The sequence below is a fragment of the Salminus brasiliensis genome, chromosome 5 (assembly GCF_030463535.1).
Source record: "Salminus brasiliensis chromosome 5, fSalBra1.hap2, whole genome shotgun sequence".
NCBI lineage: Eukaryota > Metazoa > Chordata > Actinopteri > Characiformes > Bryconidae > Salminus > Salminus brasiliensis.
This window is the reverse complement of record NC_132882.1, coordinates 22034082-22055293: the sequence shown is the minus strand read 5'-3', so window position 1 is coordinate 22055293 and position 21212 is coordinate 22034082. Positions and strand designations below refer to the sequence as shown.

The 21212-nt window shown below is 42.9% G+C and overlaps 1 protein-coding gene across 1 annotated transcript in view; it reads right to left on the bottom strand.

The window, feature by feature from the left end:
* The window catches only part of stt3b (STT3 oligosaccharyltransferase complex catalytic subunit B), a 39454-nt gene continuing 18242 nt past the window's right edge, over window positions 1-21212 (bottom strand). Inside the window, exons 2-16 of the mRNA XM_072679850.1 lie at window positions 19468-19576; window positions 16487-16774; window positions 14317-14382; window positions 12666-12765; window positions 9348-9446; window positions 9002-9148; window positions 8466-8514; window positions 6290-6444; window positions 5502-5713; window positions 4852-5039; window positions 4546-4717; window positions 2639-2812; window positions 2354-2467; window positions 2071-2277; window positions 1-1942 (exon numbers count right to left, since the gene is read on the bottom strand). Coding sequence (XP_072535951.1) covers window positions 1862-1942; window positions 2071-2277; window positions 2354-2467; window positions 2639-2812; window positions 4546-4717; window positions 4852-5039; window positions 5502-5713; window positions 6290-6444; window positions 8466-8514; window positions 9002-9148; window positions 9348-9446; window positions 12666-12765; window positions 14317-14382; window positions 16487-16774; window positions 19468-19576 — 2161 coding nt within the window. The 3' untranslated portion in view covers window positions 1-1861. The remainder of the gene's footprint in view (window positions 1943-2070; window positions 2278-2353; window positions 2468-2638; window positions 2813-4545; window positions 4718-4851; window positions 5040-5501; window positions 5714-6289; window positions 6445-8465; window positions 8515-9001; window positions 9149-9347; window positions 9447-12665; window positions 12766-14316; window positions 14383-16486; window positions 16775-19467; window positions 19577-21212) is intronic.

Below are 21212 nucleotides of genomic sequence, written 5' to 3'. Positions count from 1 at the left end.
TAACTTAAAACACATGTATCATTTTATTATGAAACTGACGTGTATCTTTAAATGGCCAGAGCCTCGGACTGAAGCAGGGGAGGTAAACAGATGAGGGGAGGGGGAAAAAAGTGCAAACGTGGTCCGCAGAGATAAGGCAGAACCTTTCATTTACTCTTTTAATCACAAAGGCATTGCTCATTCTGACATTAGCATCCTTCCTTCCTTACTTACTTTTTTTTTTATTTATTTTTTTTACAATTTGTGGAAGAAACCCCAAATTTAGACAGAGACACCTTTTCTTCATTTCTTGATGAGATGCTGCCCCCCCCCCCCTCTCTCTCTAGACCCCTCTCTACTTGTTCTTATAAATAAATACCTTTAGAGTCCATTAAGTACGAAATAATAGATATGATGTTAGGCAAATGGCTGTTAGGATGAGTCAGCATCTTCCTCAAAAATGACTAGAACCTCCCTCTCAAATCACACAAAAAGAGATGAAGCAAAAGCAGTGCACTGAGGAAAGGAAACAACAACAAAAAAAAGACCCAAACAAAACTATGACCGTCCACCTGCAGAGAAAGAGAGAAATTAAACCGACGTGAAAGAGATGCAAACTCGTCACTCTAAACAGAAAGAGAACAGAACAGAAAGCTCGTCACTAAGTATACGCACTCTTCACCCGCATGCTACTCAGTAGTGGATCCACTTGAAGGTGAACTAAGCCAAAGTGCATTCAGGCTAGTAATGCAGCATCTTATAAAACCCTACAACTAACACAAGTCTCACTCGCTCCTGACAGGCAAAGAGAGACAGTCATTAGAAAATTAAAACTGAGAGGAGGAGGAGGAGGGAGGGGGGTGAGGGGAGAACAGATTCCTATAAGGCCCAACACAGCAGACAGACAAAGAGGGGGAGGGAGAACATCCTGTACCCAACAGTCTATCTACAGCATTCACTTCACCTGGGGCACTGCTGAAACCAAGCAGCAGGACCACTGGACAAGAGATGGTGGAGAAAAAGAAAGAAAAAGAAAAGTAACAGTTAAAATAGGGGAAACAAAAACAGGCATTTCCGTTTTTTCAGAATTATTGCATAAACGTCTTAAACAATAAAAACAAACAAAACAAAAAACAGAAAAATTGTATATTTGAAAGTCACCACAATAATAATCATATTACTAATGACTCAGTCCTTTGCAATGCCTGCTGTGTTGAGATTCACACATTCAAAGTCACAAAGACCTCACTGCATTCTGTGAAACAGGTAGGAGGGGTTTTGGCCCTCAGTACTGCAGACCACTCCACAGCCCTCGTACTCCATAGCTTTTATTCATTTTTTTTTTATCAAAAAGTAACAAGTTAGAACAGGCTCTGGAAAAAATAACAAAAAACTAATTAAAACAAAACAAACAAAAAAAAAAAAAAACACACAACAGAGGGATCTCTTTGGTGCTACTGCTCCAAGGTTTGCGCAGCTTAATCACTTCATCTTATCTTACCGTTGTGGTGGATTAGGTTAGACTTTACCACAAAAACAGGGTTGCCATCTCAACGGACAGGACAGCTGAACTGCCTTACCGACACATTCAAGTACAAAAGAAGAAAAACAAAAACACAAAAACCAAAAAGTCCAGAATCATCAGATTAAAACCAACAGAGATCCCTGTCCAGGCCCTCTCCTCCAACCCCCTCAGTCAGATCACATAGCCTCCGCATCGTCATGGCAATCACAGCATCAAAGCCTCCAATCAAATACTTTCAGGTGGTCGGACGCCAGACGACTTGTTTGCTCTTCTTTTTGATTGGTGGATTACTGGTTGCATTTGTCATTGTCTTTTTTTTTTTGCCTCGTTAGCCATTTCACCTTTTCCGTTTAACACCTAAACTGACTTCTTATTCAGTTTCTTGCCTTTTTTCAGCACTAGTTTGTTTTTAACGTATCCACGCTTCCTCTTGGCCGTCTGCAAATCAGGAGAAAAGTGGAGAAAAGTTTAAGCACAAACACCACACTTTAGTATTAGTTTTAAATGGTTAAATATTAATAATAAGACAAAGAAATGAAGTTAACGAGGACATGGGAGTTCCGCACCTTTTTTGAGGTGTACTTCTGTTTGGCCGCAACGTTGCGGAGCTTGTGGTCCAGAGCCTGCCGGTTCTCCTGCTTCTTCACTCTGTAGATGCGCACCAGCCAGTGCTCGGAGGTGAACGCCTCCTCTAGGTGCTTCAACCGAATGTCCTTGTTGCCAATTTCTGCGTTCCGCGTCCGGTCAAACCCGGGCGGGGTGCGGAAGTCCAGCTGCAAAGGAGACGGAGCATTACAGATAAGGTGGGAGGGGAAAAGGCAGAGTACATATTTCTGTTGCTCTACTCACTTGCATCTCCCCAAAGCGGTAGTAAGACATCTTGTACATGAGACAGTTGAGCAGGGTAGGAGAGCCGGCCTTATCCACTCTGAACTCTCCCTGAGGAGTGAAGTAGTCACTCTCCTGGAGAACACAAACGCACGTCTCATTTTTAAACCTGCAGTGATGTATGAAAGCCTGAGAAAGTTGACTTTCAACCGGTACGTACAGAGCTACACATCAATAAACGATGCGGCTGTCTCATCACATCCCAAGCATCCCACTCATGGCCGACACACAAATCTGCAAACCTACCCGGATGTCCTTAGGATGCTCCCCCTCTGCAATGCGCACCATCCACAGGAACTTGTTAATGTCGTCTCCCGAATACCCGATCACTCCTCCAAAAATGATGAGGACATAGTCCACATCCAGGGATTTCATAATCTCATATGCTGCGCTCTCATTGGAGGACATGGCCTTGCCCACCTGCAATGTAAAGAGATTGTAGTGATGAGCTCTACACCCCACAAGATGGCACTACTGAGGCATGGCTGAAATTGAGACATCTCAAGATACCTGCTACACTTGAAGGAATACTCCAAAGCCACCTTCAACTCCACAGGGTGCCTAAGCAGTGCCCTTGTATCGCTCCTCTGCTTTCTAAGGTAACTAGCAAACTGATGAACCCATGCATCATATGAATGTGATATGGGAATAAATGGGATTTATGCTAATAAAACAGGTTTGTCTCGAGCCAGCTGTTTCAACACAAGACCCGCAACGACTGGATAACGAATGATGGTGTTTAGTGTCGGCTTCCTGCGTGGTGATTAAACTGCATAGTGAGTAGTGGTTTAAGTTCCCTTGAAACTGAACATTTTCACTCATTCACTCCAAATTCCCTGTGTAGTGCACTTTACAGGGAACTACTGGGTGATGAGAATGCACCTTAAGTGCACAATTTCCTAGACATTTCCTTTAGTTAAACTGTTGATTCATTCCAAGCACTTTATCATCTGTTTAACTTGTCCCTGCTTAACTCCATGGAATGTTAGATTTATTAAACAGCAAAATCTTCCTAAATCTTCCACCGTGATTCCCTGCTTCACCAGCAGGTGTCAGACTATAGAAATCTTAAGATCCAAATATCCAGGCAAGATTTAATCAATGAATTTAGATATGAAAGTACAAAAGGATGCTTAAATAAATCACTGTCCATTCCAAAAAGCATGCTTGTATCTTTACTTTTGCCATTTTCACTTTCTAACATCATGATGAATGGACCCAAAGAAATGCTATAGAATGACTTGAAACAAGTTTTTATATATATATATATATATATATATATATATATATATATATATATATATATATATATATATATATATATATGACTTCAATTGAAAGTTGGCAAGGTTTTTTTTCTCCTTTTGTAAAAATTCTGGCATTCTGGAAATACACAGCTTTTGCAATGCGATTCAGCATTCGGTTTCTTAAATTAATAATCTGATGTGACAAAAAATGCTAATTAGGGATAGCCATGGGTGGTTATGTACTGTTAGCACACAGTAATTTCAGTATTTGAATGCTGCCACTTGTATGGTTATGTTTTCCCATAGGAGGATTTTGAAAACATACAGGTCAATTTGGATCTTGTTTTAACAAGAATTAAAAATGGCAGTTTTGCACAATTGCAATTAAGCACATGCATTCATTTACCTTAGGGGTGTCAGAGATGGAGCAACTGTAACTACTCTAGCTAACCAGCACGTTGGCACGGCACTCACTGAGAAAATATCACCTTGTGTAAGATGGCGAGCACCCTTACCAGCATCTTACTGTACCGGTCTGCTGCAGTGTTCTCATTAGCTCTGTTAACTGAAACTCATCCAACACAAAACACCTGCCAAGTCCTCTCAGCTAGTTTTGCACAAAAACATTCAAATGCATCTCTCCGTGTGCTGCTGAACCGTTTGCTTTTGCCTCTTAACAGAAATACTTTCACACCTACAGCCTCATGTTCATTTCAGGATTTTTATTTATTTATTATTTTTAAATTGCTGTTGTTTCTTTTCCCACTGTTAACCAGTGATCTGTCCAATTCCTTATAATAATCCAATTCCTAATATAAAAAAAAAATCAGCAGGGACGAACTAATATCTAGTTGTGGCTAAGTGTTCCCAGTTTTACCCAGTGATGTAAGTGATGTTTATACTCACCAGAGCTATGTGACTGTTGTTCCAGGTGTTGTTGTCCACTAGCGTAGTTCTGTTAGCCATGCCCGCTATCTGATAGCCGTAGTCCCACCAAGACATGACCCGCGCGTGCTCATCTGTGTTCTGCCTCAGCCAGTAATACGCCTCCCGGAAATCATCCAGAATGTTCCTTGACCTGCTCAAGAGGGGTCAAAACAAATGTATCAGCTTGTATCGTGCTCCTCACGTGTGCATGTGTGTGTGTACCCTGTGTGCTTGTGAGAGTGTAGAGCATATGTAGACACATGAGACTGGGTGTTCTCTTCTTACCCGTCGTGGTTATATGATGCCAGCACTACACTGGGGCTGGAGTAGGCGTTGCTGGTCACCCAGGTGCAGTGCACAGCAAACATCATCAGCAACATCAGCATTAGCATGGTCACTATGCTCTTAATGTTGGGCCCAAGGCCTTCCTCCTGTCGGTCCTGCTCAGACACGTGCTTGCGCACTTTCCCTGCCTGCAATAAGCACACATTCACACACAAGCACAAATGAAATCTGGCGTATGAGTAAAAGAAAGACTGTAAACAGAAGAAGTGCTTGATCTCAATAGCTTTTATACTGCCTGATAAACGGGAAGGGCTTATTGTCCGTCCAATAATTATAACATAAAACATGAGATTACTGTGTAGGTGTAATATGTTACACATGTTCTTGTGTCTATGAGATTTGTAACCCATGAGGTCATACAAACAATACAGCAGGAAACATTATGTAAAGCCAGCAAGATATAGCATAATGCTACTGTTAGGCAAAAGCCTCCTTGTACTTCATACAAATATTACATAAAATAAAATAAGTCACCTACCGCCATGACTACAGCAATTATCCCACAAACTCCCATCACTGCATTCCCACTTGTAAACAGGCTGAAGTCTAAATGTGTAATAGAGGGTCTTATCCACCTTCACACTTGTTACCTTGTCATAGAGATTTCCTGAGTTTCTCTTGTCATCCTCGTCGCTGCTGTCCTCTGCGGGCGGGTTCTCCTTCTTCATGTCGTCGCCCAGATAGTGCTCGAACACGCTGGAGAAAGCGATGGCCGACAGCATGCACACCACTGGGGTCAAGGTCAGCATGAGACGCACCATCACTCCAGCGAAGTACACAGCACTGATAGCATACAGTGCCACTAGAGGGCGGCAAAGAAAACAGAGCAGTGAATTTCAGATCAGAATATCAGAGATCTTAAAAGATGTGAAGCTAAACATGGGGCCATGACTACTAATCCCACAGGTAAAAACATAACAATAGGATGAATTTCCTCCTACAATTAATGTATTTGCTACAAAATGATGTCAGGATAAAACCTGCTCAGAATAACACAGAAAGTGCACCTAATTAAATGGATTTGTAGGAGACATATGCACCTTTCGGTGTGCATTACAACAAACTTTCCACAAGTTGTCAAGATACACTTTGCTCTAGGGTCAAAACAATAGACAGGGCTGAAGCTGCTTTTTTATGATCTGGCCTGTGCCCTGTCTGCTGATGCAATGGCCTGCAAGTAAAGGGTCTGAATTTTTACAGGTAAACAGGCTGGATCAATACAAGCAGTGCAGGCAATACAAACTCTCTGCTGTGTGTGTGTGTGTGTGTGTCTTCTGAAATTGTCACAATACGGAGTTTGGACTGCAGAAATGAACCGCTGGGGATTCAGCCCCAAATATCCTGTTGGACAGTTGATGTAGATGTGCAGAGCTCTCACCGAAAACCCGTTCATCATTGATGTTCTTGATGCAGAACCAGAGTCCTGCAGGGAAGGTGCACACCAAGATGTGCAGGTCAAAGAAGAAGGAAACCCAGGTAGTGGGCTGGTGTTCCGAGACAGAGGCGATAATGGGAATGTGGATCTTGGCATATCTGAAGCATACAGAGATCATAAAGAAGATGATATAAAAAAAACTACCAGTACACAAAGTGCACACAAAAAGTAAGAGCAGGCTGCACTACCACACAATGTGTCTTCTTTGCCCTCAGTCCCAATTCTGCAGCAGCAAAATCATACATGCAATACATAAGAAACTGAGCTCTTTGAAGAACAAAGCCTCCGTCTTAACACAGAGGTGAGCATTTCAACGTCAGACTGCCTTAATGTATCAAACGCTTAGCCGAGAAGTCGTAATCCTCAGGGAGAAGGAGTGGAAACTTGGCTTAAAGAGCTAGGCAAACTCACCAAGTGAAACAACAGAGTTTCTGTTTCTTGGACAATATGAACAGTGCGTCTAATAAAGTGAAGGGGTGGAAAACTGTTATTGCGATGTCCACAGTCGACCAGTCCCATATTTCCTCGCTGGCTTATACAATGTCCAACTGTTAGCAGAAGCACACCAGCAGAACTGCTAATGCCTTTCTCACTTTGGTCGAGCGTCACTCTGATCATTATCTTTTGGCATGACCTTCTCTCCCTCTCCCCTGACTGCAGTGCAGAAGGCTGATTCTGCACTGTGAGGATTCGACAGCACTGCCCATTCCTCCCTCACCCCTGCAAAGACTGCTGCATAGGGATGTTACAGATTCATGAATTTTTGACAGCTGGAACATTTCCAGGGCAAAAAGGACAAGACTTTAGGCAAGCAAATATATATTTAATGGGTTTATGTATGATAATACTGGTATAACATAATTAAGCAATAATCAGTGAGCGTTCAGAAGATTAGGTAACACAGAAGTCAAGGTTCGGTTCACACCGCAGTTTGGACCTCACTGTTAGGTACAAGCTTGTTAGTCTTATTCCAGAGGGGAAATAGACCAACCTTTGTTTCTTTTCAGTGATTTAGAATTTACAAAATGTCCTACATTCCCCCCAGGAAGTAGTAGCAACAGCTTATAGCGCATAGAAGTTATAAGTCACTACAAAACCTATAATACCATGAATATCCAGGACGATTTGGTACAAAATACTATGTAATTATGCAGTGTTAATCATCAGATTATGCTGGCTTTACACCAAATTACTTTTCAAGCAATTTCACTGTTGCAGACAAATTTCCAATGTCAACATAAGTTTTAGCACGCTCATCACCCCGATCATAACTCAAAAGGAATCTTGCAGCGATCTTGCAAATAGCGACCCTGCAAAATTCAGTCTTTGCAATTCTGTGCTATTTCTATAAAGATATGATGGGCAATATATCCTAAAACTATTCTACATAACATATTATAAAAATGACCACATTCATATCATCACACCTGCTATGCAGGTTACAATCTGTATGTGATTTAATTGTCTGCGTGGAAATGGTTTAGTTCATGGAGGGATGAGGCTCAACGGCGTACAGTCTTGCGCAAAATTTGCCATAAATTTAATATCAAATTAAAGGTAGCAGCAACATTACTATTTCACCATCACAAACAACATAATCCAGTGCTGTTTGCTAAGCCAGAGAAATACCAGAAAGAGTGCAACATTATGTATATTACTGTAAACAATACGGTACTTAGATATTTTGTATTTATTAAACAGCATGTGTCATATTGCGCTGTATACTGACATTTCTCTTAAGCATATCAAGATCGGGGTTTCTTAGTCCTATCACCCCTGCCTTAATATGGAAGAAAAACCTGTATGCCGAGATTTGCCTTTGCCAAAACCCACACAAAAGATTTCTATAATCAGAAACCTGCTTAACAGATGAACCAGTGTTTGCAAATGATTCCGACAAAGTCACAAATGTGTGTGCTGTGACTAAAACTCCAGATAATCCAGATTAGTGTGTGAACTTAAAATAAATAAAAGAATAATAATGCAGGCCAGTTATGAAATGCAACATCCAGCAACACATTTGCACTACGGAAATGCATCCATGTTGTGCAGGCCTGTTGTGCACACACACACTGAGAACAAGTGGAAGAAACTAAGTGAATCTGCAGCAAGCACTTACCCTGTGTCCCACAGCGAGTAAAACCGGCCACTCCATGGCGCAATGTAGCCTGAAAACACAAAACCCAACAGGAAGATGAACACCACACAGAAAACCACCTAACTCCTAGGCAGCATCCAAGAAGCTAAGGAGCTTGGACCCCTTCCAACAGGCTAATACCTTGCCTATATCCAGCGCTCTTTCAATTAATTTCTACCGCAAGGCTGCGATCAGTGTAAACGCAACACAGAGAAAAGAAAGGATTGCCCTAATGAGATCTCAGAGGCTTGTTGCAGGGATGGCATGATTAATGAACGGCTGCTGAGGTTGGGGAACAGAAGTGCTATGTATACACATGCAGGAAGAGCAATGCTGAGAGGACAGGATCAAACGCTCTCTGTGTATGTAGGTTAAGAATGACTGGCATGATCTGAGAGGATGGAGTAGATCTTATGCATGAGAATGTGTGAATCTATGGGGTGGATTTATCTATGGTGGGAGGGTGGAGGCGTGGGGCGTGGGTGGCAGATATGTGTGGTGCTGTGCTGAAGTCTCACCTGTGTAGGTCAGATAAATAACTGTAAGGAAGACCGCTCCCGCAGCCAGAGATACTCCGAGGAAGAAGAGCGTCTGAAACTCCTGCTTCGTCAGCCTGTCCTTGAGATACTGCAAGAAGGCATAGGCCTGCAGCAGTGCAAACACACCTGCAAAGAGAGAGAAACGCAAAGATATGGCTCAACAGCTCCAGGTGTGACCAAGAACTATTGCATGTTCCCTTCTGCAGATCATAGTTCTTTTTGTTATTGGCTGTTGTTGTTTTCTCCATGGATTCAAAGTTGGCAAACAGTGTGGAAAGGCAACTTCTAGCAGTCTAACAGGAACTGTGGAGAGAACCAGTCTTACCTGCTGCAGCCATGTGCTCACTTGTCCTTATAGGCTGGAATCCCACAAATGGGATCTGCATGGACAACACCAAACCCACTATATAAAATGTGCTGTAGGCTGAAAAAGAGCGAGAAAAAAGGGGCACAAGGTTACAAACTCTCTCTCTCCGCGCGCGCACACACACACACACACACACACACACACACACACACACACACACACACACACACACACACACACACACACACACACACACACACACACACACACATCCCTCTATGACTTATTGACTGACTGGTGAAGTGAGGTTATCCATCCCATTCCAATTTAGCGTTTGATCTTCATTTTATTGCAGGGTGAGAGCAGGAAGCAGCAGCAGTGAGCTGAGCAAATGAGAGTGAGCCAAGCTGGCCCTGTGCAGGGAGGCAGGGCATCAGCACACTCTGAATCATCTATAAACTGAGCTGTGCTGCTCCCACCAGAGCCAGGGCTCAGGAAGAGAGGGGGGGGGCGCATCAATATCAAACAGAGACTCAAACACAAATCTGTCTTACATCTGCAGAACTACATACAGGACTGTTTAGATTCTCTAGTCCGAGGAGTAGTCTCTCAGGCTATATTTCAATCATTCCTTTAAGATGTGCGACACCATGAGCAGGCAAAATCCCTCTCGACCACCCAGAACTTCTTTTTGAATCACACTGTTAGAGTGAGAAAATAGCTCATAATTAAGCAAATATGAATAATTTGCTGAGAAGCTCGGAGAAGAGGAGCAAAGTCATTTCTCCAGATCACTTCAGGAGGCCAATGCATAATGAAACAATTCTGAGCTCATCTGTGACAGAATGAAGACCTGATGAAAAGGACGAAAAATGCACAGCCATCATATGCCTAGATGAGACCCAAATAACACAACTCCCGCTATCAAGCCATACGTTTTTCCTGGCTGATGATGATGTCTAGATGCTGTGGGATCAACTGAAGTCACTGTTGAAACCTCACTGTTGTTTTGGAGGCAAGCGAGTCTATCTGAAAGCTGTGGTAGATTCCTTCAAGAGACAGGTGGTGACGGGGGTGGGTTAGACGCCTATCGAAAGTATGGGTATGGGCTCAGAGCGGCTCAGCAGTCTAATGTGCTGCCACTTTGGCCCCGGGGGATTGCGAGTTTGAAAGACGAGCCATGCTGCTCTCCTATGAGCAGCCGGAGTCCGAGAGAGCACAACCGGCCATACTCTCTCTGGGTGGGTAGATGGCGCTTTCTCCCCTCATCACTCTTTGTGAGCACCTACTTGTATGCATGTGTAGAGAGAAATAGAATGGTGAAGCTGAGTTGGGCGGGTGATTGGACAGGGAGCAGGGAGTGATTGAGTGGAGTTTTGGCTGCTCCAGCTGTCAGCATTTGATTTGAATCCATTATAGCTAAACAAGACCACCTTCATCCTAACAGCTGCTACACTGACAAGAAATATACCCTGCTTTCTCTGTTCCAACATAGCTACAGATAGACGCCCACATGGAAACTCTTTGCTGTGCGACGCTTAGCCATCAATAGCACCATCCAAAACCAGTTTCAAGAAAGGAGAGGTCAAAGAGAAGCCTCTCATCCCCTTAGATTCCTTGTCTCAGTCTGAAATACTAAACTCATTCCTGGGAGGCCTTGATGAGCATGGAGGCCTTGACAAGCATGATAGGAATATATTTATTTTTAAGGGGCAGTTTTGCACTAACATTAGCGTAATATGAATGCCAACTATTCATTTTATATGTAAACTGTAAACAATACTAGGCAAAGAACAGATTCACTATCTATTCTATTACATTAAAAACTAAAAAATAAATAACTGAAACACACAAGCGCACACACAACGAATCTGGTTGTGCTGAAAATCACAATTTACAGTAGCTCCTTGTAGAACATAGCACTCAACTTCAACTATAAATGATGGTGTTCACACATTCAGGTCAAGATCAGGGGCAAAGCAATGCGTGATGTATTTTCTAAGAGCAACAGTAACACGGACCTTGAAGCAGAAGAGTGGAATTTCTGCCACAGTACCGATGATTAGGGGGCATATTATGAAGAGCTCACAGTTTCGGTGCTTGTGCACATACATGTGGTTATCTGGAGTGCCTACTAACCCCCAAGCTGTGAAATAAGACAACCCAGTCCGTTTCTTGTGGGCTGCGTAGATCAGAAAACAGGGCATTCAACACGCCATACAGATGTGGCTTGGCGGTCTCATTGGAGATTATACAGTCTCCCAATTTGAGTAGTCACAGACATTTCTTTAAGAGCCCAGGAAACAGCGTAAACTGGTGGAAAAGGGGTGGGTCATCACCAAAAACACAGAGCATATGATCATCTCTGATACTGTCCAAATGCAAACAGTTAGTTAGCACCTTTAGACTATCTGCTCTGAACTCAGAGCCATTGAGATGCTCTTTAATCAAATCAGTAATTTGCAATCCAAACAGTGGGGATGTGTGAGCGATTTTCTACTGGGAACTAGATGTAGCACCTGTGCTGTAGGAACCAGCGTTTTGGAGCAGTTCTGGATGGAGTTAATACCCAGCATCCATCACAGGGCCCATTTCCGGCAGCAGCAGCTGGGCCACTGCTCCAAGGAGCCCTGAGGAGAGGGCTAATAAAAGTCTTAACAGAATTAGCAGTGTGGAGCATTGGGGTCCTGCTCCTCCATCAGAGAAGCGCTGCAGGCCCCACACACATGCACACAACCTTCAATTATTCACTTACCTCAAACCCATGCAATCCATCAAAAAATAAAAATGAAGGTTTGTAGTTCAGAAAAGCTCACGCACCCCCCGCTGTTGGGGGGATAGCGTTAAAGCCCAGGCTGCATTGTTATTCACGCTAGCACAAGTCCTAATTGAAGCAGTTAGGAATGCGTTTTGCTGGTAAAGACTCGGTAAGGATGTGGATTAGGGAGCTTTGTTTTCCACATGAAAGCTGCAGCAGGCCTCAGATCAGGCAGAGTTTGTCTGATTGGTTGTGAGAGGCAGAGAGGAGTAGGTGGAATAAATTTGCCATTAAAGAGTGCCATCTCTGCTAAATGTGGCTGTCCCTGCTGGGCAGCCCCTGGTAAAACACAAAACGCTGCAGAGAACGCGTGGAGAACAACACGAAGCCCAGCGCTCTGTATTCACAGGTGTGCTTGGGGAGGGGGGGGGTGAAAATAAAGCAGGTATACTCATTAAGAGAAGAAACAGAAGCGAAGACTGAAAGCAGTGTTGGTGCGAGGTGTGTGTAGGCGGTAGTGTGTGTGTGTGTCTCATTCAGGGCAAACTCCAACACACTCATGGAGGGCGTTGACTCACCAATATAAAGCCTTCTGCTGTAACGCTGCATGAGGAGCAGCACAAACACATGTAGAGGGATCAGGTTGATGATGAAGACATAGCCTCCCCATGCAGACACCTGGAACACACACACAATCAATCAATTAATAAATAAATAAAAAAAATACATTAAAAAAAGCATTTACTCTTTAACCCCATGTATTTCACTCACTCACTCACTCACTCACTCACTCACTCACTCACTCACTCACTCACTCACTCACTCACTCACTCACTCACTCACTCACTCACTCACTCACTCACTCACTCACTCACTCACTCACTCACTCACTCACTCACTCACTCACTCACTCACTCACTCACTCACTCACTCACTCACTCACTCACTCACTCACTCACTCACTCACTCACTCACTCACTCACTCACTCACTCACTCACTCACTCACTCACTCACTCACTCACTCACTCACTCACTCACTCACTCACTCACTCACTCACTCACTCACTCACTCACTCACTCACTCACTCACTCACTCACTCACTCACTCACTCACTCACTCACTCACTCACTCACTCACTCACTCACTCACTCACTCACTCACTCACTCACTCACTCACTCACTCACTCACTCACTCACTCACTCACTCACTCACTCACTCACTCACTCACTCACTCACTCACTCACTCACTCACTCACTCACTCACTCACTCACTCACTCACTCACTCACTCACTCACTCACTCACTCACTCACTCACTCACTCACTCACTCACTCACTCACTCACTCACTCACTCACTCACTCACTCACTCACTCACTCACTCACTCACTCACTCACTCACTCACTCACTCACTCACCTTACCCAAACTCTTTTTGAACTATCACCAATGCGGCACTGCAAGGCAGCCAACAGGCTCTGAGGAAGGCGCTGGGCTCCCCAGCTCTGCCACACCAGCTAACAGATGCCTGTGCCGACTTTAAGCAATGTCAGAAGAACCTCTTCGGGTAAATAACTTTAAATATCAAATAAAACAATGGTTCTTTAGACTTTCAAGACCTTTATTAACCAAAAGTGGCATTGCTGAAAGAACCATGAAGCATCTTTATTTTTAAGCATGCATGAACTCCTGGCTGGGCCATTCTGGGAATGAAGGTGCGGATGGTCATTCTGTGCTGAACGTGTTTGGAAAGTTGGAGACAATAGGAACACTTGGGCAGGACAGCAGGTCACTGTTATTAATGAGCACTGCCTTTCTTCAGAGGGAAGGCTCTTAGGGCTCAAGCGGCTCATGTTCATTAATGCCACTGGTCTGTGTGGCCCTCCTGAGTCCTGCGTGATGGATGGTGCTGTTTGCTCATTTATTTACTTTACATATTTTCTAAATGAGATCAGAGGGAGAACACACGCACATCTACCACCTGGGCAATGAGACAATTATGAGCTACAATACCCAACTCACAATCATGTAATGCTCAAAATCCCCAAATGCATACCAGCACAGACTGCAGTACGCGCACACGCTACTAAATGTGAGCAGGAACCTTCTTTTCTCTCTCCCTTCCCCTCTTCTGGTGGTCTAATGAAATGCACTGCCAACCGAAGTAGCAGTTGGATGCCAAATTAATGAATGTAAAACTCTGGGGTTCATTAAAGCTTAAACACTTACCATATAGAAGTAGGAGAGGCAGCAGCCAATGGTCCAGAAGACTGAGCCAGTCTTAACAGACTTCACCTGAAAGAGAGAGGACCAGCTTAACTACAACAGAACAATCATGACCACTGCTGGCATGTCTAACAATTGACAATAGTACATAAGGTTCTGCTGGTGTGGGTTTTATCTTTTTTTTGTGTGTAGAACATTTTTAGAACATGTGTCAAAACATCATTTGAGTGGCAATAGCTGCAATAAGTGAGCCGATCCTGAGATCACGTGATCCATATATTGCATATTTTTCTAAATATGCAAAATATTTAAGGTTAGAAGGAGTTGCAGTTCCTCATTCCAGCGATGGATGGCAATATGGACCTTACTCACGGGTGCAGAACCCATTAAAGCCAGTGTTGATATCTGCTTTGAAAACTAACTCTGCCTCCTGGAGGAAGCAGAGTGAAGACCTTTACCACCACTGACCGAATACTCCTTGAGACTACATTACTCAGCCCAGTACAGTGAGTACAGCAGAGCTGTAGCAGAGCAGAGCACAGCAGAGCTAGCATACACCACGAACCACAGTAAAACACTGCACCAGAATTCACAGCAAGTGGATTCGCTTTGACTGAGCCTAGTTCACCATGATAGCTGATAGAAGAGGTTTAGGTCAGTCACGTAGTCATTTTAAACTAAATGCAGGGAAAACTCTCAGCTGACACACAGATTTAGATAATCCAGTTACAGATAATTCAGCTCCAAACTGGTTTGATTAAAACTAACATCTTTATTGCTGCCTTTGATGAAAATGTCAGCCACAGCTCACAGTTTTTGCTTAAAAGCCTTCAAGTTTGACTGAATTTCTACACTCCCATCGATCTCCACCCACATCAAACCAGCAATCCAAATGCAGCCATTTTTTTCACATATTAAATCAAAACATCAAAACCACTGCGTGAACGTGGCCTAAGAGAGCAGCAATTATGAGACAAAGGCAACAGATTTTATTCAGCCTCAAATAGAACGGCTCATTAACCCAAACCAACACCAATCTCGCCAGTAAAATGGTCATCTTTGCTTCCTAGCTGAAAAGAGGATTCACTATATCCACAGTACAATGGGTCAATAAGGCAAGACAATGCATGTAACTCAGGCTTTAGTCTCGTTAGCTGATTCCTGTTTCATTTAGTCACCACAGCATTTTACTGTGAGATTAAGAGATTACTGGTTGCGATTAGTCTTGTGTGTGTGGCTCAGCAGAAAGTCTCTCGAATAAGTGGCAGCAGCTCATTCACTGAACGTTTAGAGGCACAAAGAAGCCTGAAGACTATCATTTAGAATTTGTTCATTTAGGGGTGTCAGATTCAAGTGATCACACCCTCTTTAAACAAAGCAGCACACAAGATGAATGTGCACGGTCACAAACGTCCTCCATTAATAACAAAACAAGTATGAGGTCCAGAGTAGTCAGACACTGAGCCAACTGCCCCAAACCATATTCTGTTGGATTTTGCCAAACAATTTTAATGTCACCACGATGGAGAACGTACAAAGAAGAAAAGAGATAGTAAAATAGAATTTTGCTGTCAGAGGCTGTACTGATTGTTTTCAATTTGTTTTGAGCCGAGTGTTTAGGTGGTTCTGGGCAATGACACTTTGTAACCTGCTATTTAGTCCCATGCAGCCTGCTTCCTGCTATTTAGTTTCATTTCCTACCTTTTTTAAACATTTATATAACGCCAGCTAATTATATAACTGCATCTAGATCATGATCGAAGAGCTACTTCCACAGCAACAGTTCCATTTATCCAGACAATACTGCATGGGCTAGACATGTAGGATAGCAGAGCATTTTAGCAGTTCTAAGACTGAATAGAAACACTTCCAATGTATGTCATCAGTTTATTCATCATTATGAACAACGTGGCCCATAAAAGAGAGTTCAGATGACAGGAGTGATGAGGGTTTGGTTATTACTCTGGTAATATAGTGCTTCATCACACTTAAAAGGTCAAATATGCTTTTGGCAAAAAAGGTTATTATCCACTTTATTAAGAGGTTAAAGAATCTGTAAAAAAACATGAGGGAGAAGAGTAAGCCGAACCTAGATTGAGAAGAGTGGTGGGGGTTGGGGGGGAGGTGGAAATGCAGCAAGTGTGCGTGCAGAAGTGCTTTTACTCCAGCTTACCCAGAGGTAGTAGGTGAACTGCAGGGCAAAGATAGCGATGCCCTCATTGTCAAAGGAGCCAGCGACAGAGCGGGAGATGTAACCGGGCACTATAGCGATGAAGCACGCGGCAAGCAGCCCAGCCCCCTGATTCCACAGCTCTCGTGTCAGCAGGAAGGTAGAGATGGCAGTCAGGCCGCTAAAGATTGGAGCCAGGAACACGCACACGTCGCGGATGTGCACGGTCACATGGAGCAGGTTCAACAGGTAGTGGATTAAACCTGCTGTCACCATCAGTCCGGGATACACCTGAGAGGGGCAGAGAACAAAAGATCAGGAACGAGTACAAGCATTTAAAAAAAGGTTAACTATTCTCAGAATCAACGACCGAAAGGACTGTGGGCTAGAGATGGCATATAATTATGGGTGAGTGTTGATACTGGACCAATATCAGTATCGGAAAATACAGGATATCCAAGGGGGAAAATAGCATGAATTAGACTCAATCCTTTAACAAATCTAGCCCAAAAGAGCACACACACACACACACACACACACACACACACACACACACACACACACACACACACACACACACACACAGAGGGGTACTAGAGGTTTTGTGGACAATCACATATTTTGACATCTTAAAGAGCACCTCCACCCTCAATAACGAGCATAATAAGGCATGGTTTCATAAGACACTGGTAGGGTACAAAGCAGCCACGACTAGTTAGAGTGTTAACATTTTAGTAGTTCACTACCCACCACCCAAAATCCATCATCAATTGAGGTGGAGCTAGAGATGCAGTGGAACTGAATTTTCAGCCACTAGGGAGTTTACTAGCATGTAAAGTTACGTAAAGTTAAAAAAAAGCGTAGTAAGTGTAGTAGATAAACTGCACATCTTCAATACTGGCTAGAGATTTAAATAATAGCGTTAGAAATCTCCATCATAAGCAGGACATTTTCAGTTGCTTACATGATCAGCATGTAAGTAACTTTATATTTAGAAACCTAAAATCCAATGCCTTTTTACATGTGGTCACAACTAGGGACAAGGTATTAACTTGCATACAGCAGATTCACGTTTAAAAAAAAAACATCTTGTAGAAGAGGACTATAAATGATAAGAAGCTTTGTTCTCTGCCAATTACAGGCAATTACAAGCACAGGACCATAAAACCTTAATTCAGTAAGATCGTACACTACAATGCATTCCTTAGTGGAGCTTGTGAGTATTCATATATATATTAATATAAATAAAGAAATAAATAAAAAAAATTTTTTTTTTTTAAATGGAGCTTTTGAACCCACGCCATTAACAGTGCAGCACCTATTCGGCAGAATACAGAATAGACAGATGTTTAGAAACAAGACAAACAAGAGTTTTGTTTTTTTTAACCTTAAACCTGTAGTTGTATGTGCTCCTACTGGTCTTACACATTTGTTAGACTTCACTCTTTAGAATGAGTACAGGTCCATGCGGCTTTATAACAGCTTTTTTAAGCTCAACTTTATACATATTTTGCAGATTTGTTCAATTATTTGAACAATTTTGAAATGAATAATTTATGCACAATTTAACACAATGTGCTGTAATATAAAAGGCATGTCCTATCCATATTAACTTACAGGTAAGGTAATATGGGTAGGAAGTACAGGTCTCCATGTCACATTAAAGAAGATCTCAGTAGATTTATAAAAAAAAAAATAATAATAAAAAATCATCTATATAAACGTCAAATATTTGTCATGACGGACAAATAGAAATGCTGCAAAAATCACTCATCATTGGCAGGACATTGACAAAATAAATAAAATAGCTAAAGCATCTGCAAGACTTTATTACAGAATTGTAGCACAGACAAAGAACGAACAACAAAAGGAGAGAAAGCATGAGCGCGATGCCTTTCTTATCTGTTCCTACAGCCCTCCTCTTTATCCTCAGCCTTGCAGCCTGCAAGCCCTGCTGCAAATGAATAGCCATATAACGTCTGCTCTAACTGTCCACAGCAGCAGATGCTTGGCTCTGTCTGCTCCAGCCCCCTACAGCTCCCACACGAGCTGTCAAGCAGTGAAAAAGCTCACTGCAGAGAGCTATCAAAGCCTGCCATAGCCGAGAGGGCCAGCTCGTTAGCTTAGCCGTACTATACTAACGTCATGCTCTGGATGTGAACACCGCTACCCGAGAGGGAGGGGGTGGTGGTGGTGGGGAGCGTGTCAAGTCAAAGGCTTAGCCGTACTGAGGGAGTCCTAAATATGCCTTCTGAAAGAGTTCTAAAGACTGCGTTTTCTCTGTTGTGTCTGCAAACTGCAGCTGATCCTTCATCCTCTCTAACGCGGCCGGGGAGTTTCTGGCTGGATGGGCAGAGAGTGGGCTGAAGCAGGCAGCCATTCTTGAGCTTTGATGCCAGGTCACAGACAGGCATAAACAGAAGCTTATTCCGCTAAATATGTTGCGTACGCAGGCATGAACAGTAGCAAGAGAGGCAATTGGTTGGAAAATGAATGCAATGTGTATGGAACTCATGGCATCAGCGGAGCATCCCAATATCTGATGTGGTTCTTTACCAGGTATAACAAAAGAATACAAGACTATTGAATCTCTAAAGTGCAAAATCAATGAAACCTCCAAGACATACTCATGTTTTTTAAAAGCAAACAATTTCTGTGCTTTTATCGAGAGTACTGCCATCTGAGATCAAGCCCAACAGCAACAGAGACTTTATTCCATGTCTCACAAAGAACATGTATCTATGACTTTTTCACCTCTTCACCAAAATATGATCGGTTATGGCCTCAAGAACATCTCAGCTAAATCTATCTAGATGGAGTTCAATAAGAAACCGCCCCGTCACAGTCTGATAACGTCTACCCAGAGTCAGAGTAGCGTGTGAAAGGTCTCGTACACATGAGGATGAGAGGAAGACAGAGATGAACAACGAGATAAACAACAGCACAACGTAAGAACAGGAGAATTTGAATTTCAGCATTCTTACCGTGCCTCCCACGATCCTGCCAAGTGGGTACCATGCCCTCTCATCAAACCAGTTGAGGAATTCATAAAAGCCATTAGTACTGAGGTGATGAGTTGATCTGTAGTTGAACCTACAAGTTGAGAGAGAGAAGAGAGATGGGAGAGCAGGAAGGGGGGGGGAAAGAAGACATGTCATCATTGGTAAGACAGTCCAACTAAGGATAAAGCTATTCATTGACATGTACGTCTGCAATTCATTCAGAACGAGGAGCAATCCGTTTCTACAAGAGCTGAAAACAACAGACTGGGACCATCTCTAGCTAAGTGTTAGGACATTTGCATCTTCTGTAATTGGGACACAATAATCAGGACAGACATCCCTTTTGCCAAGCTCTCCTCCTCCTCCTCCTCTCTGCTCGTGTCTGTTTGGTCGACTTGGACCGCTTCCATTCACAGCCACAAAAACAAGCTTTCAAAGAATTGAAGATCACAAAGGCTTTGAAAAGGCAAACAATGAATCACTACACAGAACCCCCCCCTCCCAACACAGAATTTGGTTTCCAAATTTGACAAATGAAGGCAGGCAGCTACCTAAGCCTACATGTGCTGATCAGTCTGATGTCTAATGTGGCACCCTGCCAGGCATGAGAACCATAAACTATATAAATAAATGTAAAATACAAAATAAATACATTCAAAAATGACTGATGGTGAAACCAATGAAATCTTACTGAGAGCTTAAGCCACCATTGTAAAGAACCGCTTTTGCTGGTAGCTGGTTTCAAATAGTCTAAGCTAGTCTTTGATGGTTGAGCTAGTTGAAAAGCTGGTCAACCACACAAAAACATACCAGCACAGCAGATGTTTATATTTGAGTTTGATGGAATAGCTGGTCTATCAGCTTGACCAACTTGACTAAATTAACCAAAATTTCAGCCGCTATAAATGGTTCTTTGAGCAGAGCCATAGAAGAACAGCTTTTGAATCCATAAGGAACCGTATTTGCAATGCTGGTCTAGAACTAAGCCAAGTAAACTAAGTAAACCAGCTTAAACCTTCTCCAGCAGGCTATTCAGGCATGACTATTGCAGTTTCACATCTCTCCACACGGCGAGTGGTTTAAAAAAGACTGCAGTCACCACTTGTTATGTGGACAGATTCTTTATAAGGGGCCCGACTTTGGCCTCCAGACTCTTCACCACCTCCACATGTCAACTAATCTCTAGCCACCTTGAAAATCTGCAGATGTAGGGATTTTCTACCTCCTCACTGCTGAAGAGTCGAGTAGAATCTGATTGTTACAGAGTGCTACCACCCGCTTACTACGACCCTCATACTTGCTACCACCCGCTTACTACGACCCTCATACTTCCCACTAGCCAGAAGATTTATTTAGTTACCCCCCACCCATTATCTGACAGAGAAACGTGCATTACACACGCAACATTTACATTTCACTGCTTAATTAACTGCAACAGGGAGGCTAGACGACACTAGGTGGAACAAACACTGCACGACTGTCTTTTAAAAATGAATAATTTAAAAAATAATCTGGGTTATATTATGCATTTGGAGGGTTTCGTTCATTTCTTCCCCCGTTGTACAAAACTCATGCTAAACTGTGAGGTCCAAACTATGGCCCTAAAGAATAGATCCACACATTTTACATTTCCTCAATTCAATTAGTCCACCTAAACATTCAACATGGTGAATTTAAAGCAACCTTATGAAGAATTGGCATTTCTCACCCCTAGACTTCTCCTACAG